A 27304-nucleotide genomic window follows, 5' to 3' on the forward strand; every position below is an offset into this window, starting at 1 on the left:
TGTCAAGTCTCTTAATGATTTAGATTATTATTTCATTTTATCATTTCAAATCTCACCCTTCACTTTTAAGATATACGTTGAACTTTTTTTAATGAACGTGATTTTCTCAAGATAATTATTCAATTGATTAATAATGATTCATTTTGTATCTCATAATAGGAGGCTTATCAACAACAGCAATGGTTAAAGTTACATTAATAGATGTCAATGATAACGGACCAATTTTTTATCCAAAAGAGTATAAAGTTTCAGTTGAGGAAAATATCGTTCCATTGTCTAAAGGACGCTTTATTGAACCTGCACCAATACTGATTGTAGCTGCTACTGACGCCGATTCTTCGGGATCACCTTTTGGGACAATTCGCTATTCAATCAGATCAGGAAATGAAGAAAAAGCATTTGAAATCGATCCTGTTACAGGACGCATTTATATTGTACGACCGCTTTCATCAGCCAAACCATTTTATATATTAACAATAGCTGCAACTGATGGTGGTGATCGAGAATCCATTGAACCTGCTTTAGTTCATGTTTCGGTGCTTCCTCAAGGAGGCCAATCGCGCCCTTATTCACCAGTATTTTCTCAGCGTCATTACGGTTTCGAGATTAAAGAAAATTCTTTGATTGGAACAAAAGTGGGCTTAGTATCGGCAACTGCATCCTCTTCATCGCCCTTAACTTATGCTATTTACTCGGGAGATCCTGATGCTTATTTCACCATTGATCCAACCACAGGAACTATTCGTGTTAACAGTGAGACAATTGATGCTGAAAAGTATTCTTCTCTTTTGCTCAATGTCCAAGCTAAAGAGGGTGAAAATCCTGGTCCATACCGTTACGGTCATACTCAAGTTAATGTTACAATAGTCAATGTTAATGATAATCATCCAACATTTGGAACTGATCGGCTAAAGATAGCAATTCCGGAAAATATGTCCACTAACAATGTTACAGTTTTAATTGCTCAAGCAAGTGATGCTGATGCCGATGACCTTGGTAATTTAACTTATTCACTTCAGGACACTCAGCTAGGCTCCGATTCAACACCATTTATAATTGATAAATCAACTGGAGCAATAACTCTTCGATCGTCTCTTGATTTTGAGAAGCTTAACCATTATAGATTGATTGTTACTGCTACCGATGGTGGTGATCTTAGTTGCTCTATGGTTGTTGATGTAAATATTCAAGATGTTAATGATTGTGTCCCTCGTTTTGTCGGTTATTCTGATTCAATCTCGGCTTTGCTTATGGAATCACCTGGGTTTCATCTTGTCCTAAGTGAAGACACGCCAGTCAGTGCACAAATCTATCAAATTCGAGCTGTTGATGATGACACTGGTAACAATGCGCGATTAACTTACTCTATAATTGAAACTGTCTCTGGAAAAACTAAGGAAGGTTCAAAGAATACTGAATCAGAATTTCCATTCGCTATTTTTCCAAACAACGGAATACTTTACACAAGAAGACCACTTGACAGGGAATCGAAAGACAATTATTCCTTCACCATTCAAGTTACCGATCATGGATCTCCAGCTCCACTTCGATCATCAACTTCAATGACGATAACAATAGTTGACACAAATGATAATCGACCTCTTTTTAAATCGAGAGAATGGTCTTTCTCTATTTCCGAATCGGCACCAATAGGAACTGTTATCGGTTTTGTTTCAGCAATTGACCCTGATCTTGGTGAAAATGGGACTCTTCGATATTCAATTTTCAAAGGTTTTAGTCTTGAGGCTTCTAAATTTGCTTTGAACCCACAAACCGGAGAGATTAGTTTAAAATCGAACCTAGATCGAGAGGCAAAAGACCGATACATTTTCAAGATAGATGCTCACGATTCTGGTAAACCTAGTCCATTATCAGCAGAGTCAAAAACTACTGTTATAATTGATGTATCCGATGTGAATGATAATAGTCCAACCTTCATTATCGATGAGATGACCTCTGGAAATTCAAATCGTCACATAATTGCCCTTGGATCACCTGAAGGAACTTATGTTACTACTGTAAAAGCATCTGATCCTGACTCGGGAATCAATGGAACTCTCACTTATTCTTTGATTGATTCAGATTCAGATTTGTTTGTTATTGGTAGAGTTAATGGTGTAATAAAAACTGCTCGTTCAGTGGAAAAACTAGCCTCTTATAGAGTTGGAGTTCAAGTAACTGATGGAGGTGGACTTAAGTCTCCCATTAAGATTATTCAAATTGATGTTATTCAACGATCTTTTATTGGAAAAGGTCAAGTTCAACATCCAGAACATCGTTCCTCGCCTAGTTCAACAAAATTATCATCATCCGATTCCGAGGATAATGTTTATCATGAATTTCGTGTTCGTGAAACAGCAGAAATAGGAAGTGAAGTTGGAACCATCAATGTTGCTCTACCTGATGTTATGGCTAACTTTTTCCATCGATTTAGTTATTGTTCAAATGGTTATTATGTTAAATATGAGAGGCCAAGTTATATTGATGGGAACGAAGTTCCGAAAGAAACAAATTCAAACAAGTTTGTTATTGAATCAAACGACTTCTCTACAATTCACATTATTGTAGGCCAATCGTTAGATTATGAGTCAAGCTCTGAAAGTTCATTCCAAATCTACATCGACCCATGGCAATGTGCACTGACTTCAATTCCTCTTGATAAAGGCATTAATTATTTCCGTCCTCATCAGAATTCCAAAAATGTGATTGGTAAAAATTATCAATTAATCTCAACTGTTAAAATAACAATCATTGATGATATTTCGGATTGTCATCCATTCGAAACAATCACCCGTGATCTTAAAGAATCAAATGGCACTCTTCTCGACATAATGATCCCTGTTTCCGAGGAAACGATTCATCAGCGATCAATTGACCTTTATCCTCTAGCAGAAGCTTGGTCGGTTGGATGTACTGGTTTAAATCTCAATTACCAACTTCGAAGTTTGTCACTTAATGATGTAACTTTGAATCGCCTTTTAGTTATTAATGATAAATCCGTTTTAACCTTCAAACCATTTGATAAGGAATTGATTAATGATTTAGTCAACCAAGGAGAACTCATTATAATAGTTCAAGCTTATTTATCGATACCTGAAGATATTGGATCTTCATTGATTCACCGCTCACCAATTGGATCACAAGCAATTAGATTGCTTTGGGTTAAAGACACTGGTCGTAATATGGACCGAGTAACATTCAATGGACCAGCAACTTACACATTCCCTGAAGATTGTTGCCATCAAAATGAAAACATTATCCGTCTGTCTTTGAATATCAGTCATGACCATTTTGACGTTAATTATCGATTTAGTGAAATCTCTGGCCGAGAAAGTGTTTTCTCTATAAATCCAGAAAATGGTTTAGTTGCCTTATTAGAGCCTTTTGATTATGAAAAAACTCAAGAGTATCGGTTGAATGTAACTGCCACAATCTATCTGCGTACCTCTCCTGGACCAAGAACAGGATCAAATGGCGGCCGAACTGGATCAACTTCAACTAATTTTGAGCCAAATCGTAATCCAATCAAGACTCTTTCTCGTTTGTTTACTCTTAAAATTACCAATATAAACGACGAAAAGCCCATCTTCACTCAACCACCCTATAATCGTGAAATATTGGAATCTGTTACTCCAGGAACCTTAATAGCAACAATCGAAGCTAAAGACGCAGATTCAAATTCTGATCTTATGTATCTCATTCCACCGGGACATGAAGAGTTTAAACATTTCTCTATTGATCAAAAAACGGGAGAATTGAAAACATTAATATCACTTGATAGAGAGACTAAAGAGATTCACCGAATTCCAGTTTTTGTCTTTGATGAAGATTATGTTCACTCAGCTTCAACCATCGTTACTGTGGTTTTACTTGATGTTAATGACAACCAACCCATATTTTCAAGTCTTTCACAATCAGTGAAAATACCTGAAAATATTTTACCAGGAACAATTTTCCACACAATAATAGCTTCAGACTTGGATTCGCAAACAGGTTCAAATAGTTCATCGTCATTATTACCTAATTTGGATTATTCAATAATAAGTGGTAATGAAGAGGGAAAATTTGGAATCAATCGAGCAACTGGACAGCTATCAACATTCGCTCCTCTCGACCGAGAAAGAAAAGCTGGTTATAATTTAACAATTCAAGTTACTGATTCACTTCATAAAAGTCAGTGTAATTTAACCATCGACTTGATAGATGTTAACGACAACAGTCCAATATTTGATAAATCAGTTTATTATGCTGTGATTGATGAATCAAGATTATCTGATTGTGAAACAAGTGGATCTCGAGTCTTGTCAGTGGTAAAAGTGAAGGCGATTGATCCAGATTCAGAAAACTCAATCTATTACACCATTTTAGCATCAGGATCACCAGAAGCAATGTATTTTACTATCGATCCCAATACTGGACTTATAACAACAGATTGTGCTGCAGTAGCACAAGCTCGTAAGGCTAAATTGGTGACCTTACCAGGAGTCGATTTCGCAGCTTCAAACCCACACAGTCTAACACTGTCTTTTGATGTTTTGGCCATCGATGTTGGAAGCTCACCATACGCAGCTCATACGACAAAAACAACAATTCAAGTTACTGTAATGGGATCACATGAATCTGATTCTCCTCGATTAGCAAGTTACCCAACAATTATTGAAGTTTCTGGCTATAAAGAGGACTATAAAGTTGGTTCAGAAATAGGACGGATATCTGTTGTCAATACCGAAAACTCGCAGCGAAATGGTGGAGTTGATGGTTTGCCCTCATCCAACACTGGATCTGGTGGAGATTCACCTTCAGATTCAACAAACTCTTTAGTTTATACAATTGTTGATGAAGATCCAAATCTTCGTTTTTCTGACTACTTCATATTAGACTCACGATCTGGTTCAATCACTGTCAAAAAGTCACTCATCTATGGACACCATGAAGCTTTTGTTGAAATCCGTCGTTCGGGCTCACCATATTCAACTCTCACACTTGTTCAGGTCATCTTATCAGGTGAAATGTTATCTGCCAAAGCAATTGGTTCTAGTGAGTCTACTAAAAGAGCTCGACCTTCAATTCCTTATAATGTTTCATTATTTGAAAATGTGCCACTTGGAACAGAAGTTATTAATCTTATGTCACGCTATCGATCAACTTACCGGGGCAATGGACATAATGAAGCTCGCTCACCACTAGCTGATTATCAGTTCCAATTTGCATTCACTTCTGTTAATCAGTCAACTTTTTATCTTTATCCCAACACTGGAATTATTACAATCCGTAAATTGTTAGATTTTGAAACGGATCCATCACGAATCGAACTAGTTATAGTTGCTCGAAAACGAACCTCCCCACTTTCTGAGCCAATCTTTTTCACTGTTACCATTATGCTGATTAATGTCAACGATAATGCACCTCGATTTACACAAGCCCATTACATTTCAACTGTTCGTGAAGGTGAATCAAAAGGAACTTTTGTCACACAAATAAGTGCTCTTGATGTTGATAATGTCGATAGTGCAATTGTATCTCGTGATTCTATTGACATTGGTTTGTCTGGTCGATCATCGGGTAAATCAACTGTAACTTATCACATCTTGGAAGGTAATCATGATAATGCTTTCATCATTGACCCGCCAGGATCAGGATTTGTAAAAACAAACATAGTTCTTGATCGAGAAATTAGAGATCATTATGTTCTGACCATTGTTGCCAATGATGAAGGTCCCACTGGACTATCATCTGCTTCTAGAGACTCGCGCAATTTAGCATCAACAACATCACAGTTGTCTTCCCATTGTACACTTGAGATCAATGTTATCGATATAAATGATAATGTTCCAGTGTTTCCACCCTATCAAGAGATATCTGTTTTTGAAGATGCCGAGGTTGGTGCCACTGTTGCCTCACTTACTGCTAATGATGTCGATACTTTCCCTCCATTAACATATTATCAGAAACGCTCTCATTTAGATGGTTTAAGTGATAACATTGATGATCTATTTGATATCGGACTTTACACTGGACGGATTACATTGAAATCCCGACTAGACAAGTCTCTAGCCAATCCAACATCATTACCTTCTCAACCAGCGCAGTATAAAATTGCTGTCCTAGCTTCCGACTCTCTTAATACGATTGAAACTCAAGTTGTTATCAAAGTTAAACCAAAAAGTATTTACCAAAGGCCACCAGTTTTCGCTAAAGATTACTATTTTGTCCCAATCAAATTAAACACTCATCCATGTGTTTTATCAGGATCAATAAACTGTAAAATCGCTCAAGTTTCAACAATCAATTCAGATAACAATTTTGATGGTTTGCCGCGGTTAAAAGTATCCTACAAATTAGCTGGAGGTTCAAGTTCATCCAAAGGATTTTATATCGATTCATATACAGGAACAGTGTACAATAACCGAAGTTTGAGTCGATTAAGTAAAAGTCCAACGGCAGGCTCAATTTTCCAACTTACAGTTATTGCTGGATACGCAAATGAAGCTGGTCGATTCATTTCTGGCCACAAAGCCAGGTGTTCGGTATTGGTGGTTATTCCTGGAGGAACCAATGTTAACAACGAGTCATTGTCATATTTATTAAACAGTGAATCTGATTCTGGATCAAAAGAGGAGCGAACAAGCTATACAATCTCGGTGCGAAGGGATTTCGTTGATCAAGTGCTTCTTGAACTTGATGGGTTCGATTTTGATACTTTTACTCTAACCAATGGAAATGTTGATCGATCTTTTGCTTTACTTAGAGGTCGTCAACTGATTATGAACAAAAGACCAAGTCGTAGTGAATACAAGCTCACAATCATTCGTCGTTCTCATCAAACTGATGACGATCTTACCGTTAATAATCCAACAACATTCACTGTTCATATTAAAGTCACTTCAGAAGAATCAGGAAACAGTTCAACTGCATTTAAATCCCAAATTATCTCCACTTACATGAGTGAAAGTGCTCCACCCGGTCATCAAGTAACCTCAGTCCGCTCAGAATCTGAACAGTATGGTTCATCTTATCGGTATTCAATTTACTCTGGAAATGAATTGGAAGCATTCCAAATTGATGAGATAACTGGAGTTGTAACAATCAACAAGTCGCTTGATTTTGAGTCCTACTCTTTTCATCAGTTAACCATTGTAGCTACATCTTCAACTGATTCTTTGTCCAAGCAAAATGATTTGTGTGTGATTAACATCAATGTGCTCAATGAGAACGATAATAAACCAAAGTTTGCGCTAACATCTTACAAAATCATTGTCGATGAAAATACTCCTATTGGTACTCCTATCGTCCAAATAATGGCTTCAGATGCTGACATGTCCTCACTAAATTACAGCTTTACACCATCAATGAATGGACTTGTACCCTTTGGTCTAGATACTCGAACTGGTTACATTGTGACTACTCAAGCTATTGATTATGAAACACTTGAAAATTATCAAGTCATTCCAACCTTTAAAATGGTTTTAAAAGCTGTTGAAACATCTTCTAGTTCAGCCGAAGTATTGATTGAAGCATCAATTGGATCGATTGATGAATTTCCACCAAAGTTCACTTCAGAACGCTATGATTTTAAAGTAACAACTTCATATGGAACTCCACACGTTGTTGTTGGTCATATCTCAGCAACAGATGATGATCTTGGACCTGACGGACAAATATTTTATACAATCAGAAGCTCTTCACCTCCCGGAGCTGCCAAGAAATTCAATTTGAATTCAACAACTGGACTAATTACTATAAATACTGCGTCGGTAGACAAAATTCCACCTCATTTCAGTTCACTAGTTGTTTCAGCTTCGTCTGGTCGGGCAGATTCACTCAGTTCATTAACACGAATAGGAGTAAATCTAATTTTAACAGATGATAAATCAACTTTGCACTCATCCAATAACAATGATATTTTACAATCAGGGTAAGTATTTTCTACTTTTATCTTTCTTTGAAATATTTTTGAAGGAATTTGTCTAACAAATTGGTTATTTTATTTTCTTCAGGTCTCTGTATGAAGGATCAAACCTCTCTTCATCTCCATCTTCAACTTCAAACACTGGATCACAGATAACATCTTTACCTGGTTGGGTTATGTTCCTGATTATCATACTATTTTTTGTAACTTGTGTGCTGTTGGCTGCAATATTTGCTATCCGATCCCATCTTTCTGATCAATCATCTGGACCTGGTCAAAGTCATCACCATCATGCGACTGGTCATCATCATCAATCATTTATGACAACATCAGCTTTAGCATCAATTGTACCTGGAGTTGGAACTTTTCTTCGTAAAATTGGTGCTAATCGAAACTCAGCTGATGGTTGTACTCATATTGGTAATACAACCATTGATTCAATGAATGACACTTCAACAACTTACGATCACGCATCATTCCAAAGTATGCATCATTTAGTTGGACAACATCATCATCATATGTTACCTCGTTCAACCGCTTACTTGACTTCTGGCCAGCATGAATCCCTTCCTCCATGCTATAATGAAGTTAATAACATTTGTTCGGGAGAGCCAACACCAGGAGCTTTAGCAGGTAGATCAGGAAATAATATTAATGGAGAAGGACATTCAGCTTCTAGTGGTCGTGGCTCGGCTGAAGATGACGATGAAGTTGAAGGAGATTTGGAAGAAGTCGATGAAGAGGTTCGAATGATTAATGAAGGTGATGGCTATCATACATTTGGCTTGGACAATCCAGATCCACCCGATGAACATGAACTAATACCAACAACAGCTGAATATTTAGCTCGACTTGTAATTTTTGATCCTGATATTGCCGTTCGAGAAGATGATTTAGATCATCTTGCAGAAGAAGTTCAAAGTAAAGCAGGAAGCGAAACGAAAGATTATTTAAATAGACCAAGAACTGGTCTGGTAACGGGTAGTCTGCGTGATCGTAATCAAATGCGCCGTCCACAAATGGTACCACCAATAATTGATGCCAATGAATGGAATGATTTGTCTTCCATCGAAGAAGAATTGTCTGAAGCTTATAGTTGGAATTATCTCTCTAACTGGTCTCCTCAATATCAACCCTTAGCTAATGTTTATACCGAAATTGCAACACTGAAAGGTGCTATTCATTATGATGGCACAATTGGTAGTTCATCGAGTGGATTGTCCGATTCTCCGGCTTATATGCGCACAAGTTCAACACCTGCTGGTGATGATCGCCATGAGACTAACTCACATCATAGTCATTCAACAGTAGGCTCAAGAAGATCTGCTCATTTAGCTATTCCATCGACATCTTCTGGTCATCATCATCGTTTTCATCATACCAACACTCGTTTACCTCCAATAAACGCTAGAGCATTCATTCCAGCTCCTCAAGGTTCAGCTCCTGTTTCTCATGGATCAGCTTTCATGCCTTTTCCTGGTGAAAATGGGACCAGATTAACTAACGACGGATTTGCCTGTGATAATAGAATCAAAGGAATAGCTAGCGACTCATCGAGCGATGCCTCAACAGCTACTGCAGTTTTCATTGATAATGATTCAACTGATCGACTTAGGCTTTGATCAAGCTTTTGTAATTTAGACTAATTTTATTTATATATTGAGTATCGTGATTATTTCAATTACTTATTCTAGTCTTAAAACCTCAGCTCAATTGAAGGTTAAATTCACCTTATAATTATCATCATTAAGCATCGTCATTCATTTTCATCTCATTTTCACATTTCAATCATTCCAACCATTCTGTTCATTTTAATAATTTTTCATTCTATTTATTTAATAAATGAATTTTTCTAATGAGATTTCCTTCAAAATTTATTTCCAAACCAACAAAATTATTGATACACATTACTTTTTAAAGTCAAACTACGTTTGAGTTAATCATTACTAGCCACTAATTTATTGATAATCAATCAGTGAATTGAATTACTACTTTTCTTCATCACAATGATCACATAATAACATTTGTTCAACTGTATCAGGCATCTCAACCCCTTTCGTCTCCGGTAAAGTAGTCACTGAAACAGCACCGGTTAAAGCGGCCAATGAAAGTCCAATGAAAGTGGTTCTTAAGCTTGTCATTGAAGTCTGTAAAAGCAATTCAAAATGCAAAGACTATTCAATTAACTAAGCTAATCAATCATCAAATAAAATACTTACCAGTTGATTAATGAATGGGCCTAAGCAAGCTGCAAACTCGGCTGCAACTGTACAAACTCCAGTTCCTAAATTTCTTATATTTGTTGGATAAACTTCTGGTGTATAAACATAAAGCAAATTACTGAGAGCTGCATTACCAAAGGTTGCAATTGAGACGAAAATAATTTTGATCACAATTGAATGCGATGAACCGCTCAAGAAAAGGGCGAAGTACAGAAAAAGGAATGAATTGAAAGAGAAAAAAGCAATTAACAGAACCTTCCTTTGGTGACTGTCAGCTCTTAAAGTCATCAATAAAACTGCCAGCATAGCAAACGAATGAAAGATGAAATTGTTGAAAAAGACATTTCCTGGTAAATCAAGTGTACAATAGTGAAGTCCAGAACCATCGATTGCCCGAACAGCCCAAATGAGACATAAAACTAGAACCAATTTAATTGTTCTCCGGTGGCGAAACAAGCTAATCATTCCTAATTTTTCGACTGTTTCAAATTTACTCAGATGATCTTTTAATTTTTTAAATTTCTCTTCAAATCGGGTTTCACTCATTTCATATGAAAATTGACGTAAAGTAACCTCAGCTCTATCAGTTTCCCCAGAAACCATTTGCCAACGAGGAGATTCGGGTAAAAATTTGACTAAAAGTAAACAGATCATCTGGTAACTCGCAGTTCCTAAGTAAATTAAGCGAAAGTTTGGAACCGAATAGGCAACTCCAATCATGACGAGTGTCGACATGTACCAGATAGAATCGTACCAGAACATTACTTTACCACGATATTGTGGATCAACACTTTCCATTACTGTTGAACAACAATCAAATTGACAGCTGATTAGATAAAGAAACATTTAGAGACTCAAGCTTACGTAAGATGATTGAACACAGTGAACGTCCAAATCCAGCCATCCCATGAAGAACTCGTCCAGCCATGAATAAGAACTCATTGTTGATTACAATTAAATAACATTCACAGATTAATTCCAATATAATGCAATATTTTATGGCAAATTTACGACCCAATCGATCAGAGATCCAACCAACAAAGAAACCAGCGATTGACTGACCAACTACGTAGGCTGACAGAGTGACTGACCTTAACCAGTATCTTTCACAAACGAATGTCCACTTAAGGTGAATAAGGATAAGATTAGTCAAAATTGGTCAACATTCGGCAAACTTACTTCTTTTGAAATGGTGACTCGAGTTGAAGTGAAATCCCAGTTTATACAAGCGTCTAAATCATTGAGTGAACATTTATCTGGTTGGAAAATTACCTGTTAATTATATGAATCTTTAAAAGTCAACTTTACAAATTAACACTGGACAATACCTGAGTTCCGTTTCCTTTATCACAAACAATATCCTCTTTGATAGAGAAATAAAATAAAGATGAATTGTTGAATGGATAAACACATTGAAACAACCCGATTATGATGAATAACCGTTTTTGGAAAGGACCCCAAGAACCGATTAGATCAGAAATATTCACAATACGATCATCTTCATTCTTTTTATTATTTAAATCATTTACACCAAAACTGGTCATTTTTTATTGATCGCGACTGAACACTAAATCAAACATCCATATTGTCGAGCTGATTGAAAGCTAATAGCATCTGAATTGATACAACAATAGAGTCTTCATTTGATTGAAAGGTTAAGTTTGCTCAGCTTCGATTCAATTCCATTGAAAATGATATCAAATGAGAAGTTTTCTCCTTCATACCAAATTCATTTATTTCAGAGCCTGAGTAAATTGTTAATGACTAGTAAAGAATAGTGAAAATGCTAATGAAAAACAATTGAGACGTGGAAGTTAATTTTTGGCTAAAGTTATTTATTAGTGCGTTTATTTTTCTTTGAGTTTATTTGAATCATTTCTTCAATTGTATCCGGAATTTCGACTCCTTTGGTCTCATTTAGTAAAGTGGTGAATCCGGCTGCAATCAAACCAGGAATCGCTAAAACAATTAGAGTCACTTTTAAATTGTACGAAGCAGTCTGGAAGAAATGGAAAAAGATAACAATCAATAAAAAAAGTAGAAAAATTTTGAATACCATTTAAAGGAACATTAATTACCACTTGATTAATAAAGGTACCAAAAATCGAAGCAACTTTGTCAACTGATGAGCATATTCCAACGGCAACATTCCTTATCTGAGTTGGAAAAACTTCTGGTGTGTAAGTATAAATAAGGCTGTATGTGGATGTAATGAAGCAATTGCCCAGAGCAACAAAGAGAACCATTGGGAACATTTTATCTGAATTGGCAAAAGGTATGGCTAGGGCAAGAGAAACTGATGATAATATGAGGCCAGCGATTAACAACACTTTACGTCGATATTTGTCTACAGAATATGTCATGTAGAGATTGGTTGCAGCAGCAAATGCGGTGAATATTGCGTTATTAATAAATACGGAAGAAGATAGATCAAATGAAACATAATATATTCCATCCTCAACGAATGATCGCATCAGCCAAATGACCAAGAAACATAGAAATATTTTCCTGGTTTCCTTGTATTTGAATAAACGAAAGATATTGAATTTTTCATTTTCTTTCTCCTTTAGTTGTAATTCATTCAAATTTTCACAAAGCTGACCAAATTTAGCATTAAATATATCCTCATCCAATTCAGAATATTGTCTCAATATTATTCCAGCTTTTGTCTTATCACCAGAGATTAACTGCCATCGAGGTGACTCAGGAAGGTAATAAATTGCAATCAATGTTGCCAGCTGATAAATTGTGATTCCAATGAAAATGGTGCGAAAATCAAGAACGAAGTAGCAAGTAATAATCATCACATAAGTAGCAATATACCAAAGCCATTCAAAGCTGATTACCATTTTACCACGATGATTTGGACCAACATTTTCCATACCTAATCAGAAAAATAATTGACATTAATTTAAACTGCCATAAAAAAAGTCTCAAACATACTATTTTGTTACATGAGTTTTATCTAATTAATGAAAATACGAGGTAGTTACTTGATTCAGTAGTACAACTACTGAAGCAATTATAATTTAAACGGTTGTTAAACATAAAGAGTTAATCATAAGCACTCAACTTCCTTGAAAATACATTGTATCTTAATCTCAAGATATTGAGCAAACTGAAAATGGTGATATTTGTTTATGGCTCTATGTATTGTGAAATTAATAATTGAAGAAAACCTTGAATTCATATGAAAGATAAATCTCAAGCAAGATCAATGAAAGGCAAGATAATCTCAACTTGAGTGGGCCTTAGTCCCTCTAGCATAAGATACGAATAAAGTTCATATTTACATTTAAATGTATTTTGAAACCCTTGGAATACTCACAAAGAATCAGGGCAACAATGTACCTTCCATAGCCCCCGATACCGTCAATCACTCTTAATACAATGAAAACGTAAAGATTTGAAGTAAAAATGATTCCAATCTGACTTATTATTTCGAGGAAAACGGAACAAGCCAATGCAAATTTTCGGCCAAATTTATCGGAAATATAGCCAATTACGATACCAGAGATCAAATAACCAAATACATAAACAGATAAGGTGAATGATTTTAACCAATAACGCTCACAAATCATGTTCCACTGCAAAAAAAGTCAGATGTTGGATTATCAATGAAGTTAAAAATGAAGAATGAACTTACTTCTCTAGAAATAGTTATACGGTCTGTTTCAAAGCCCCATTGCTTACATGACCCCAGTTCATCAAACGTACACTTGTCTGAATGCAAAATAATCTGTAAAAAACGTAAAAATTAATAAACAAATAAAAACAAAAACTCTAATGAATACTTACTTTGGTTCCGTTATTTTGTTCACACCAGATTTCATCTTTCAAGGCATAATAAGTTATACCCAAGTAATTGAAGGGAGCAACAACATAGATAATGGCAAGCAGTCCAAAAATTTTCTTCTGAAGTGGACCCCATGAGCCAATTAAGTCAGAAACATTGGTGACTTTATCAGCTTTCTCAGGCGACATCATGAACTACAATCTGGACATAAATTTCTTTCTGCAGCTTCATAGGATTACAAGACTAGTAATAATGAGATAATTATATGTCTATCTAATGGCACTTAAATTTCACCGGTTCAACATTCCCACCAAAATGAACAGACAGAGATTTTAAGTTAACTGTAAAAAACTTCACAGTCTCGTGTTTGAAGGGCAAACTTGTGGCTTATACAGGACATACCTTGATGAAACGTCTAGCAGTAACGTTACCAGATGAAGATAGGTTTTTTAATCGGTATAAATCAAGGTGAATAAGGTAAAACTGTACACATTTATAAAAGCAAGCAACAGAGGAGTGAGTGTAATTTAATCTCACCTTTTTAAAAACATATTAAATTCATAAACACAAAGATAAAAATATAAAATACAATTCAATCAAGTTTTGATAATCAAATATGAACATCAAAACTGTAAAAACAAACTTCAAGCACGAGTTGAAACGCCATCTATCAATGTTAAATTGAATTGATCCGAAACAATTATTATTTCAACAACACTTTTGATATTACATTTCTGAATCAGAAAATCAATTAAATTGCAATCAAGTATCTTATTATGATCATTCTTAACACTATTAACCCCAAAAATCATCAAGACTTTAAGAAAAACATCAATTTCTCAAAATATTACTGTTATCCACAGGCTCAACCAATCATCAATAATATCCATTTGTGGTTAAATTGTTTTCATTTTAAATAATCCTCAACATTTTACCAACAATTTTGGCAAATGCAGATGTAATCTTGTACTGCTATTATGAAGATTGTGAACTAGACAAATTGAGTTCTAGAAAAGAATCTAAAAATTCATTATTTTTGTATCGATACCTGAACACAAAACCAGAAAAAATGAAAATATAATACCATGAGATAAATTACAAAAGCAAGAAATGTCTTTCATATCAATTTTCAATATAATTAAAATTTTGATCAAATAAAGAGTATTAGATAAGTTGAGAAGGCATATTGACGAGGAATAATTTGATCAAATTATTGCATGAGTTGAATGGAAATTTTAGCTTATCTAACATTACATGTAATGTCATATTGCTGGTTGAATCGAGTTGATCAAGCGCACAATTGCAATTGATGAAATTCCCTATTTTGTTGCTTTCTAAAGATCCTTCATGAAATGATTGTTCCCGGGTCTATCTTTTTCAAATAACAAGTCAATGAAAGTCAGTCGTTGAATTAATTATTATCTGCCTCAATCGATTCTCAAAGAGCATTGTTTTAGTTCAGAAATCACGGTTATCCTAAGATGAGCAAGTTACAGTTCCTTTAACACAAAAAGTCAAGCTCATTGTCTCAGTAGCTCAGTCAACTAGGTAAATGATTTGACAGAATCTCAATTGAAAGCGAAATTTATTCTTTCAACTCAAAAGTTATCAGTTATCATCAACAATAAAATAGATGATTAGTTTCGGAAATTTCGTTAATTAGATGAGCATGAAAATCAAGATCAAAACCTCCATAAAGTATTGAGTTCACGGGAAACCTTAATTTAGGGGAAATTAATTTCGATTCCTAATAAACTGATTGTAGTATTAACTTCCCATCTTTTCGGGAAAACATAGTAAATTGGTGATAATAACCTAGAATGGGTCTGATCACTATTCACATTAATAATACATCACTGATTAACCAATTGACTTACATTAGTTAATTACTAATTTTACAATGAAAGTTCACAGTTCTAGTTCAAAGGTAAAATGTTACATACAAGTGTAAAGATTGATCAAACATTCAATTTTTACCTCAAGTACAACTATTAGGTTAGACATTTTGTCATTAATAATTTCAATAAGGTGTTAAAATTGAAATACCAAGAATCTTGCAGTAAAATTTAAACTCCATGAGCTCCTGTATCGATTCAACTCTAATAAAATCTTTTTTGATTCTTTGTGTCATTATCAACTCTTTTTAATGTAAATCGACTGTTTCAGTATTTAAATTAAAACAGTTGAACAAACTAAAAGGTAAGGTTAGGTGTCAATGAAATGTTTGATGTTAACTGTTAAAATGTCATGGCAAAGGAAATACTTTGCGTAGTAGTAGAGTAACGAATTATGCAGAATAAATTCTGAGGCCAGAGTTTAAGAATATCTATGATATTATCATTGGAATGAGTACCATTAAAAGCGATAAAACTCTCATCAATCGTGTCCACAATAAAACAGTTCCGCAAAAACTGAACCTAAAGAACATGAAATTGAAAGCTTGAGACACCTGAACTGCGAGAAGTAGTCCTTGTTGGTTTCATCCTTAGTATACAAAATACCAATTTTCGAAATCCTTTTGGTAAAGTTGAAAGTAAAAGATTCTATCAACAATTTAGACTTAAATTTGAATAGATTAGCTACAGATGTTTCAACAATCAATTACTCATTTTGATCATCATTTGTACGATTTTCTTATTGAAGGTTAAATGTGACAATTTATCAATGAAGGTTAATTTTCTCTTCAAAATCCAAAGACTATTAACATGGTAATTTGAATTTTTGTTGATCAAAAAACGATTTTTACAATTAATCAGCTTGGTTTTTGTAGCAAACATTTACCGATCAAACATTCACAATGTACAATGATTTGAGTTACACAATTTGTAATTGTAATTTAGATAATTTGAATTTCCAGTAAATGTAGAGCGTCTTTGCTTCTTCATAAACATTACAATCATTACATCCCTGACCAACAATTAAGTTGATTAGACGAAATAATTGTTTTATTATTTCTCATCTTTGTACAGAAACCCATTAAAATCAGTTGTTATTAAAAATAGAGAAATCAAAATCAATCTTCTAAATATCTAACTGCATCAATTTATGATTTAATTGTGATATTGAACAACTTCCATTATCATGATTGCTTTCTTGTAATATATAAAAATTAAGACAATCAACTCAATCATTGTTCATCGACATCTTTAACTGTTAATTTGTATTTGCCTTTGTGGTTAAAACTTAACTCGCTTTGTGGTTGAAAATGCTCTCGACAAGTCTAATTATTTCCCTTGTTTCACTGGTTTCCCTTGTAAACGCTAACCTTCACAATATCGTTTACTCGACCGATTCCAAATCGAAAATTGTTTATGTTTCCGTCGACGATTCAGCCACAAGTTTGGAGAAAGCAATTGTAAACTGTTCAGTTTTTAGTGAACCAGATGCTGTAAATGGAGTTTTGTCTTCGACTACTGATCCTGTTATTCCGATTGACGAAGATTCCTTCAATACTTTGGTTAAAACATGCAATGGCCTTAAACCAAGCTCAATCTTATCACTAGAACCACTTACTAACATATTTGATCTGGCAAGTGATCTGTTGATTGCTCCTGGAACCAAATATTGTGGACCTGGAAATCGCTCATCGAGTTACGATGATTTAGGTCGTAGGGTTGAGCTTGACAAATGTTGTCGTGCCCATGATAACTGTCCAATGTCTATCGGGGGTTTCCAATCAAAATATGGTTTGACAAACCCACAAGCTTATACAAGGTGAGCCCAGTCTCTGCTAAAACTCAAGATTTGAACTTTCTGTCTACAATCATTCAATAATTTTAGTTCATTTATCAAACATCATCAGTTAAAGTAGTGATTAGACTTGAAAGTTCAAATTTTGTGATCCTTTTGAAAATTAAAACAAAAAATCTTTGAATCTTGGCATTACCAGAAGGAACATTGTATGATTGATTGACAAAACATTTTGAGTGATTCTCGAAATATGTTAAGGGTTTTGAAAGAATGTCGAATTTTCATTTTAATGAAACATATTTGTATAGCTAATTGACTAACTAATGATATTTTATTATTTTTCCATTTTCAGTTCTCGCTGTGATTGCGATAGAGAACTCAAAAGTTGCCTGAAAAAAGCCAGTGAAACTGATGTTGAAGCTACTTTAACTGGAGTAATTTACTTCAATATTTTGAAAACCAAGTGTTTTCAACAAGTTGAACCTGAAGGCCAGTGCCTTGAATACTCTGGGTGAGTTGTTTCGACCAATTGTCTCCTAAAAAGATCGCTAACCAATTATCTTTTCTCATTTCTAGATTGCTTATAAAAAAATGTGAGAAGCGTGCTGAGCCTAATGCAACTGAACCCGTCTACCAGTTTCAAACTTCTGGACTTTTCCCTTAAAACTTCATATGTTTACACGAATTAAGTATCAATGTTTAGAGGTCTTAAAATGGTCAACATTTTACTTAAACGTATTTACTAATAATAAATTATACAACTCTCCTCGTGGCTCATTGATTTACATTCATCACAAACTTATTATATTGTTAATGAATATTTTTTGAGCGCAAACTAAAAATGTGAAAAACATCTTTTCAGATTGTTGAATAACATTTAATGCTGCAACATCATGAACAGAAGATATAAAACTTTATTAACATGTATTATTATTAATAGTTTGTATATAATAGTTTACATTTAAAGTTCAGTTTAACGAACTTGCAAGAAAAAAATAAGAGTAACAGGCACTTTTACGGCATAGCTGTTGAGTCTGAAGATTGCTTGCAAGCTGACTTGCATCATGACTGACGACGTTTTAGATGCTTGAGTTCTGAATGGAACCCGTGATATTAACTTTCGTTGGGTCCATAATAAAAAGACTCTAGATCAACAACAATGCGACCTATTAGTGAACGGCTTCGGTTTTACTTCGTATTTCTTTCAAATTTAAAGTTACTACTAAAAAAGTAAAATTATCAGCCTGTAGATGAAAAACCAGAGAATAGCTTTTACAAGACGATTGGGACTGTTCTCGAATTATTAAATCCATGAAATTAGGTAAGCGGGTAAATGCAATACCATAGAGTCTTTTTGAGCCAAATAAAACTTAGACCCTAGGCATGATTATTATCGATAGTATAAAAAATCTCATTGATTTGTTGACAGCAATTGATAACCTCACAAATCTAGTTGTCAACTCAATTTGCGTAACAATTATGTAACTAACAATTGTGAATTGTTCAACATTTAAATCATTTTACAGCTTTTGTTGCCATAAACATAAAATTATGTTTAATATCAATTTGAGCATTTATGAAGTGAATAAAGAGATAAATTGATATTTATTCAATATTGCTGAGACTCTCTTGAAGTCTCTATCTTTATATCAATAACTCATTGAATCCGCATTTTTATGATTTTCATTCTTGTTAATAACTATTAACTCACCATTACCTACTGATTTTATTAACATTTTATTTAACTAGCAAGCACGATCAGTAAATTGCCAATTAAGACTAGTTTGTAAGGATAAACTAGGAAACATTCTTAATTACTGATTGTCGACTATCAAAATTGATGGATGCTCGAGATAATTTTATTGTCTATTTAGCTAATTTCTTGTTTTGACTCAAAACATCTTGTTTATCATGTAATAAATATTACTCAATATAATTTCACAGTTATGAGCTGATATTTTTTAGCATGCAAAACACATCTCACAAGGAAACTGTGTCTTGCTCTGACATCATTAGCAGCTGTTAATATCTCAATTACATTGAATTGTATTTCCGTAAAGTTCAATTGATGGAATCTGAAAAATACAAAATATTAGATTCGGAATCACATTGATCTTTATGGGACAAATACTCTTATTGTCACTTCCAGCCTTAAAGACATTTTGAGACTTAAAGACTCATTTGACTCAAAATTTGAGTAGAAGCACCCGACCCTTCATTTTTTCAACGCGTTTTTTCAAATATGTTTTGAAAGTGACAACTTTGATTATGTAACGAAGTTCTGAAACGATTTTGATATTACTAATATATTATATTAACTTTAAAGATCATTTTAAGCCAGAAGATTGATTATGTTTTTTGTTTCTAGATCGTCTCTTAAAAACTCCTCTTACCCCCTAAAAATTGTGCTTTGATGCAGACCATGAAAATCAATATAGAGTTTTAGCCGAGAATTGATTTGTGTCCAAAATTTACTCGAGCTCAACATTTCTGTTCTCCTTCCATTCTTCTTTTTCTCTGTGAATTCATTGATTTAGTTGAAATCTAATTTTCTTTAAATATTTTTATCAAGTTCTAATTTGTGTTCGGATTTGATTTCATTTATTTACGTTGCTTTTTCTAACATTGTCGAAAACATATTTCTACTCACCATGTCAGTGAGTCTTAGACCACAATCTCGATCCAATGTTATCATCGCCCATCACTTAAGAGGATGGTTGACAAAAGTTGATGAGATGGACAAAAGTTTATTTTCTTCCGTCGCCACATTGTTCGCCCCACAACTCACCTCTAATCCTGAGGTCAAAGGGATTTTGATCCCCGACACCGTTTCTCCTTCAATTTTTGTAGCCTTTAAAGACGTGTTCCATGAAGATGGAGTGGATGTTGAAAAGCAAGATTTAAAGCCATTTACTGCCCAACTTGAAAGCATTGGTGTAAAAGTTGCACATATTTATCATTCTTCTTGGGTTACCGACAATAGACCCATGGTTATTGTCAAACAACTATACAAATTATGGCGAGCAATTATCCTTTGGCCAAGACATGAGTCTGATCAACTGATAAATGATAGGGTCAAACCATGTGAGTAACCTGTTTGATTATATTGTTTTTTGTTCTCTTTCATTAATTTTGTATTTCCTTTCTGTTTGCAGTTTACACTTCTTATGTGCCCAAAGATACTCCATGCCAGGAGTTAAAACTATATGAAAGAGAAGATAGTGAAAGTGTTAACTATTTTGATATAAAATTTTCACACGGAGATTTCAGGATCAAACTCTATTGTATTGGTCCAAACAACAAGACTTCAATCCTGACAGTGTCATCAACCTAGCTGAATCCACGAAATAACCAGTTGTGAAAATCACGCGATTGGATGTGAATGATGAAAAACCAGAACCAGAACCAGAACCAGAACCAGAGACAGAGCCTCCAAAAAAAAGGAAATGTTTAATTTAAATATTGAAAAAGATAATTTAATAATTTTCATAAAGCAATTCAGTTACATGTTTAGTCAATTTGTCATTTTCTCATAATTTAACTCCCATATAATCATAATAAAATTTAAGCCATTTAAACACCTTTTGTTTGTCCATTATCTCAAATGTTTAAAGTCGTTTAGTTTTATGTTGTTTATGTGACTAGAAAAATTGATTTCTATGTTTTGTGTGTTTTTTGACAAGTTGGTGCCTCTAATCGATTCAACTTCAAACTCCATTGAGAACGTGTCAACACTTGAAGAATTTAAGTTCCTTAGTTTATTATACCGGGCGTTTTTTTCATTTTACGCCTGTTTGCAGGCATAACTCAGGAATGCTTGCTGCTACACACCATCAGACTTGCACCATTAGCTTACGCAGATTGCAGAACCATAAGTACGGACGCTCAAGATCATTCAAGGTCAAACCGCTATTTGACCTCTAATTGATATGTGAAGGTCATTTTCTGATAGAGCAAATTTTTTTGGTTTGATGTTAGTTGCAAGATTATAACTTTAATTGGCCAGATGATATGAGTGTTTTCATACCGTGCAGTTTGACGATTGGTTTTGAGAAAAGGTTGTGCATTCCCAACAATTTTGAGTTTTAACTTGTTATCAGAAAATGACCTTCACATGTCAATTAGAGGTCAAATAGCGGTTTGACCTTGAATGATCTTGAGCGTCCGTATCTATGGTTCTTCAATCTGCGTAAGCTCATAGTGTAAGTCTGAGGTGTGTAGCAGCAAGCGTTCTTGAGTTGTGCCTGCAAAAAGGCGTAAAATGAAAAAAACGCCAGGTATTTATAAGTAAAAGTTACTTTATTTATTTCATATTTTGTTTCATGTGTTTAGGTCATTTCTTAGTTTAGTTTTACCTTCATCATCCATGGACAAAAAGAGCAGAAGGTGATGTTTCATCAGACTATTTTGGTTTCCATATTATTCATATCCGAGGCAACCGGTGAAGCGTTTGATTCTTACTAGTTTAGTATTAGGTTAAGCAACACCAGTGAGATGTAGCGGCTAAGGGAACGAGTTACTTAGTTAAATGATGATAAAATCCAACAAATGTAAGATTTACAAGAGATTTTTCTGTTTTCCAATAACTAATGAATGTCATTTTTTATTTTTCATCTCTCAGAAAAAACAACAGCAACTGCATTATGGTATACTTCAACATGTATGTGTAATAAAGAGCATAATACAAACCAGGAAGAATCGTTTTAAAGTTTCCTTTAGACTCCGAAGTCAGTCGATTGAGTCACTCAGTCAGTTGATGAAGATTGGACTGAGCGCCAGTTGACTGAGCTATCAATTGAGTCGACTTATTCGACTCATTTGGCTCAAAATTTGAGTTGAAGACGTTTTTCAAATATGTTTTAAAAATGACAACTTCGATTATGTAACGAAGTTCTGAAATGATTTTGATATTAATAATATATTATATTAACTTTAAAGATCATTTTAAGCCAGAAGATTGATTATGTTTTTTGTTTCTAGATCGTCTCTTAAAAACCCCTCTTACCCAATCAAAAATTGTGCTTTGAGTCGAAATGATTCGACGCCAGTCGTTTTGAGTGAAAGTGGACTGATTCGACTTGAGTCGACTGTCGTCGATAAAACCCCCAGTCAGTCAGGCGTTGGAAAAACGAGCGACTTCGAAGTTTAATTGAAATGAGAAAAAATGAAATGCCATCTCTTGAGATAAATGTTAACAAAATTAACTTTTTTGTAACGCCATCTGGTTATCATTTTTTATGTTATTCACTCGCCCCCTTAGAAATGGGTGCAAAAGCGGGAATCTATGTGATTTTATTGTTCAGTTTTGATCAATTTTACCATTGATTGATTAAACTAATCGATTATTTCGTAAATATTTTTCATTTCTGTTGTGGTAAAGCAGTTTGTTTGTATTTCTTGTTGATTGAATGCTTAGATTTAAACAATGGGATGAAATAAAAAATTATTTTGTTTCAATCGGTTTTTGATGAATAGACATTTTTTTGTTTACCTTTCGTCTATTACTGTATTTAAGGAATTTGTTTCGGATTTAACATTAATTGCAGGTGGAATCAAGCTGAAAGGTAGGTTGTAATTGTTAGTTTTATGAACGATAAACAATTTGGGTTAGAGATGAAAAAATATGAAATTTCACTGCTGTTCCACTTGTGTTTCTCAAATTATCTAATCTAACTATTTACATCGTCTACAGGGCTATTCAGCTACTTAGTATGATGTTGAACGCCAATAACTTTGCAACCAAACATGCTATTGGCTTGAGAATCGAATATAGTGAGTTTGGGCGACATTCATTTTTTATGTTTCAAGGACAAGGTCATGCAAGGTCATTTTTCGGAAATCGCTGCTATTCATGTTAGAGGTCAATTTGAGGTCCTGACATGATTGTTGAAGACTAAAAATCTTTTTATTCGAGTTCTGACACTCTGTAATGAACATTGCTTGAGTTATTGACATTTAAGTTTCCGAACCTCGTTATTAGAATTTTTATTTTTTATGCAAATTCGCACTTTTTTGTGCTCAGTGGTGCTCGATTAGTGACGAAAGTCATTTTTCATCTTTTTCATCATGAATTTCAGTTGAAAATGAATGATTATCTAACAATGGCTCAGAATTCGAAGAAAAATCAGTTTGTGGTGACAAAAGCAAGACGCGACATTCACAAAAGCTCAACATCACTACTTTTACCTGATTCATCTGATGTGAAACAGCTCTAGGAGCGCTTTACATAGATTGGGTTGAAAACTTGATCTTCCATGATTAAATCAATTTTTACAGCATGTAATTTAACCCTGTTGCCAAAAAGGTGCGATCGGGTCCCACTGAGCACAAAAAAGTGCGAATTTGCATAAAAAATAAAAATTCTGATAACGAGGTTCGGAAACTTAAATGTCAATAACTCAAGCAATGTTCATTACAGAGTGTCAGAACTCGAATAAAAAGATTTTTAGTCTTCAAAAATCATGTCAGGACCTCAAATTGACCTCTAACATGAATAGCAGCGATTTCCGAAAAATGACCTTGCATGACCTTGTCCTTGAAACATAAAAAATGAATGTCGCCCAAACTCACTATATTCGATTCTCAAGCCAATAGCATGTTTGGTTGCAAAGTTATTGGCGTTCAACATCATACTAAGTAGCTGAATAGCCCTGTATATCTTCAATTGCCGGGATTCCTTCAATTATACAATTATCTAATTGATTCTGTTGATAGATAGATATTACCTTGGTTTATCTTCACGTGTTAACTGAGCGAAACTTCAATAGTTATATGAATGTACTCTCGACGCCTCTTCAATATCAATCCCAGAATTTACAATTTGTTTTTAATCAGTGAAGCCAATTAACGGAGTAACATTAAATTTGGAGATAAGCCAAAAATATACACTTATCACTAACAGCTTTCCCCATTGATTAAGGCCGATCAAGTCTGATAACTACCGAGTTAAACTCTATTTTTGTGTTTAAAGAGTAATCAAAAAGATTCGACTTCCACCTTCCTACAGAGAAATTCATTATTAACGAAAATTGAGCTACAATTTATGGTGGACTGAAAATTCAACGGAAAATTATTGATACTGCAATATAATTACAAATAGTGACACATTATCTCAATGGTTTTTGAGGCTACGAGAAATTGATTTCAATCTCCGGAAGATTTCAAGTTGATTATAAATCTTTTCATCATCAAGTTGATTGTGCCATTGTACAATCAACTTTCCTATTTTCAGTTTGAGGAAATGAGAGGTTGATGAGTAAAGAAAAAAATTACAAGCACAAAAATATACACTTGTTTAACTCTTTCAAGCATTTTTTTGCCAAGATTACTTGAAATAAGCCAAGTTAAAATAGAACCAAGTTTCTATTTTAACTTTTATCTGTAATTTTGGTGGTTAAAGTGATTGGTTACTGTTCTGGCCTTGATCATTGGCTGGTGAGTTGGCAAAATTTATCATGGAAAACATCAACAAATGTCTAACCGGTGACACTTTTGGTTTATCTTGTGATCAAAGTATTGAAATAAACTTTGACTAACCCTAGACATTAAGCTCATCTTACAAAACTGTTAGCAAGATTGACTAGAATTAGCTGCGGCTTCATTTACAGAGCATGAATAAGCCAACCAGAGTCAAGAAATTATAAATTGAATTTTTAAGAAAACGCTTTTATTCTGTAATGTTAAACAGTGTTAATTTATTACACTATATTTTTATTTCATGTGATAAAATGTCAAACATTTTCAAAAATGGCAAATCTTTGTTTTGTTGCCGTTTGTTTGCAATAATAATCAATATTCTGAAAACATTAATTACAATATATGATAATCCAGACATGAGCTTATCAAATTTTGGATGTATATCTTTTTTCAATTTTTAGTAATTTTCGTGTAAGATTTCAGGGTAAGAGAGGAGAAAGAGAGGGTAGCGAGAAAGGGGAAGACTTATCAAGTCGTAGGGTTTCTCAGGGGATGATAATTATTAACGTTATTAATATTTTACAAATAGATAGAGAATTTTGGTGTATTCAGAAAGATTCATTTAGCTGACTTGGTTTTCGCTGAAATTGAGGCAACAAAGTGTTGGATAAAGAGTTTGTCATGATGACAATAGAACAGTTGATAGAAGAAAATAAAGAGGCATAATTTGCAACATAATTTGACCTGGAAAACAAAAGAGAGGAAAACGAAGTAGGAAAATGAATACGGAAAACAAAGTAGGAATAATGTACAAAGTATACATAGAATGAGCGGTTCTGAGACGAGCGTAAATGTGTCGGTGTTTCTCTTGACAAGAGACGTATCATGATGAGAATGGCTTTTTTCACGATGTAAATGTACTATGAGATTTAATGTTATGAGATGTTGTGATGAGTGTTAGGAAGAGAGACAAAGCTGAGGCTGGTTTGCTCTTTTTTTTTATGTTAAGGCCAGATTCGGTGAGGTAGGGTTGACTTCGGTGGTTTTACAAGTAGCGATCACATTTCGCTTACTATATTATTGGCCCGAGCACCATCGAGTCTTTGACTCCTTCCTTCATTGGATTCTCTCCGGTGATTGATTGGCTTCTTTTGCGAAATATCAGATCACTCAAGCCATCGAAATTATCACCGGATGATGATGAGAGACTTCGAGCATAACCATCTTCGCTTTGAGATTCAGAATGTCTTCGGTTAAATCCACCGAACCAATCTTTAGCATTACCTGAAAGAGGAAATAAAAGAAAATAAAGAGTTAGCAACAGCATTCAGGGTAATAAAGATAGCGATAAAATTGAGTAACATATGAAGGTGAGATCATTAAATGAGAATGGACAGCAAAAAATAATCATGCACAATAAAACTCTAATGATACCTTGTAATAAATATAAGCATAAAAAACAACAGTAAATGATTATATAACAGTTACAAGCTTAATTATTGACTATCCTAGAAACATTAAGATACTAGCAATAATCAGGGTTAATAATGCATATAAATTTTTGTCAGTCAAGCCTGAGTAACAATAAACTATGCCTATCGATAATTATTGCAAAAACAAGCCTCAAATTAAGTGACAAAAATTTTGCAAACAAAAGGAAATCACAATGCAATAGTGAAGATGGTACTAAGCTTATCGTCATTTTCATCTTTTTCTTCATGTCCTTGACACCGCATGGCCATATAATATAGAAGGATAAAAATGATATCTCACCATATATTCAAACAAAACAAAGAGCATTTTATTTCCTCCATTTTGATACTCAAAAATGTGAACACAAAACAGTTACTTACCAATTAATTTTGTGGTTAAAGAGGTTCGTCTTTCAATGGGTCTTGGTGCACTTGCATCCTGAATAATTTTGAAGATATCGTCTTCCATGGTTGATTGTTATAATAAACAGTCACTTATTGATTATATAGAACCGTTGACAAAAGCAAGCCAATATGAAAGATTAATTAACAGTAGATAAAGGTTTAGGTTTAGAACCAGGAAAATAAAAATGAAATTAGGTTTGCTGTTTAACTTAGCGGTTTTAACGTTCAATTGTTGAGTGTAATATTATTGAAGATATTACTTATTGATGTTTGTTGTGTTGTTAAAGCGTAGGTAATCGTAAGAATAGAAAGATTGAGAGGTGAACAAAAATTGGAAAAGCAAAAGTAGTCAAGTTTAATTGTTCAACTTGATTGTTACCTATTTGAAACGATA

General features: G+C 34.1%; 5 protein-coding genes and 1 long non-coding RNA gene across 7 annotated transcripts in view; 3 read left to right on the plus strand and 3 right to left on the minus strand.

The window, feature by feature from the left end:
* Positions 1-9768, plus strand: part of ds (dachsous cadherin-related 1) — a 27757-nt gene extending 17989 nt beyond the window's left edge. The window contains exons 8-9 of the mRNA XM_015935703.3: positions 160-7915; positions 7998-9768. Of these exons, the coding sequence (XP_015791189.2) occupies positions 160-7915; positions 7998-9531 (9290 nt within the window). The 3' untranslated portion in view covers positions 9532-9768. The remainder of the gene's footprint in view (positions 1-159; positions 7916-7997) is intronic.
* On the minus strand, positions 9740-11801 carry LOC107367807 (solute carrier family 22 member 13-like). Of its 2 annotated transcripts, none has more exons than XM_089266995.1 (5): positions 11460-11801; positions 11311-11403; positions 10996-11254; positions 10129-10931; positions 9740-10056 (listed from the first exon to the last, which is right to left on the minus strand). In XM_089266995.1, exons 1-5 carry the CDS (start codon positions 11673-11675, stop codon positions 9898-9900), a joined length of 1530 nt encoding a protein of 509 aa, XP_089123121.1. In that variant the 5' UTR covers positions 11676-11801; the 3' UTR covers positions 9740-9897. The 2 variants fall into 2 exon arrangements, with proteins under 2 accessions (XP_089123121.1, XP_025017797.1); XM_025162029.2 differs by having other exon boundaries at positions 9763-10083.
* A 144-nt stretch (positions 11802-11945) lies between these two features.
* Positions 11946-14528, minus strand: LOC107367987 (organic cation/carnitine transporter 2). Its single transcript, XM_089266997.1, has 6 exons — positions 14330-14528; positions 13930-14170; positions 13778-13870; positions 13460-13718; positions 12210-13015; positions 11946-12130 (listed from the first exon to the last, which is right to left on the minus strand). Exons 2-6 carry the CDS (start codon positions 14116-14118, stop codon positions 11963-11965), a joined length of 1515 nt encoding a protein of 504 aa, XP_089123123.1. The 5' UTR covers positions 14119-14170; positions 14330-14528; the 3' UTR covers positions 11946-11962.
* Positions 14529-17067: 2539 nt separating this feature from the next.
* Positions 17068-18398, plus strand: LOC107370720 (phospholipase A2). The gene is made up of 3 exons (XM_015938688.3): positions 17068-17641; positions 17970-18128; positions 18194-18398. The coding sequence occupies exons 1-3, from the start codon at positions 17133-17135 to the stop codon at positions 18279-18281; spliced, it is 756 nt and encodes a 251-aa protein (XP_015794174.1). The 5' UTR covers positions 17068-17132; the 3' UTR covers positions 18282-18398.
* A 1733-nt stretch (positions 18399-20131) lies between these two features.
* LOC149093811 (uncharacterized) lies at positions 20132-21195 on the plus strand. Its single transcript, XM_089267000.1, has 2 exons — positions 20132-20701; positions 20773-21195. The coding sequence occupies exons 1-2, from the start codon at positions 20269-20271 to the stop codon at positions 20949-20951; spliced, it is 612 nt and encodes a 203-aa protein (XP_089123126.1). The 5' UTR covers positions 20132-20268; the 3' UTR covers positions 20952-21195.
* A 4066-nt stretch (positions 21196-25261) lies between these two features.
* On the minus strand, positions 25262-27304 carry LOC107367984 (uncharacterized). Its single transcript, XR_001570024.3, has 2 exons — positions 26887-27304; positions 25262-26317 (listed from the first exon to the last, which is right to left on the minus strand). It is a non-coding gene; the product is annotated as an uncharacterized LOC107367984 (long non-coding RNA).

Source organism: Tetranychus urticae, chromosome 2, assembly GCF_039701765.1.
Source record: "Tetranychus urticae isolate SD_2017Ah chromosome 2, NJAU_TeUrti_SD_1.0, whole genome shotgun sequence".
Lineage (NCBI taxonomy): Eukaryota > Metazoa > Arthropoda > Arachnida > Trombidiformes > Tetranychidae > Tetranychus > Tetranychus urticae.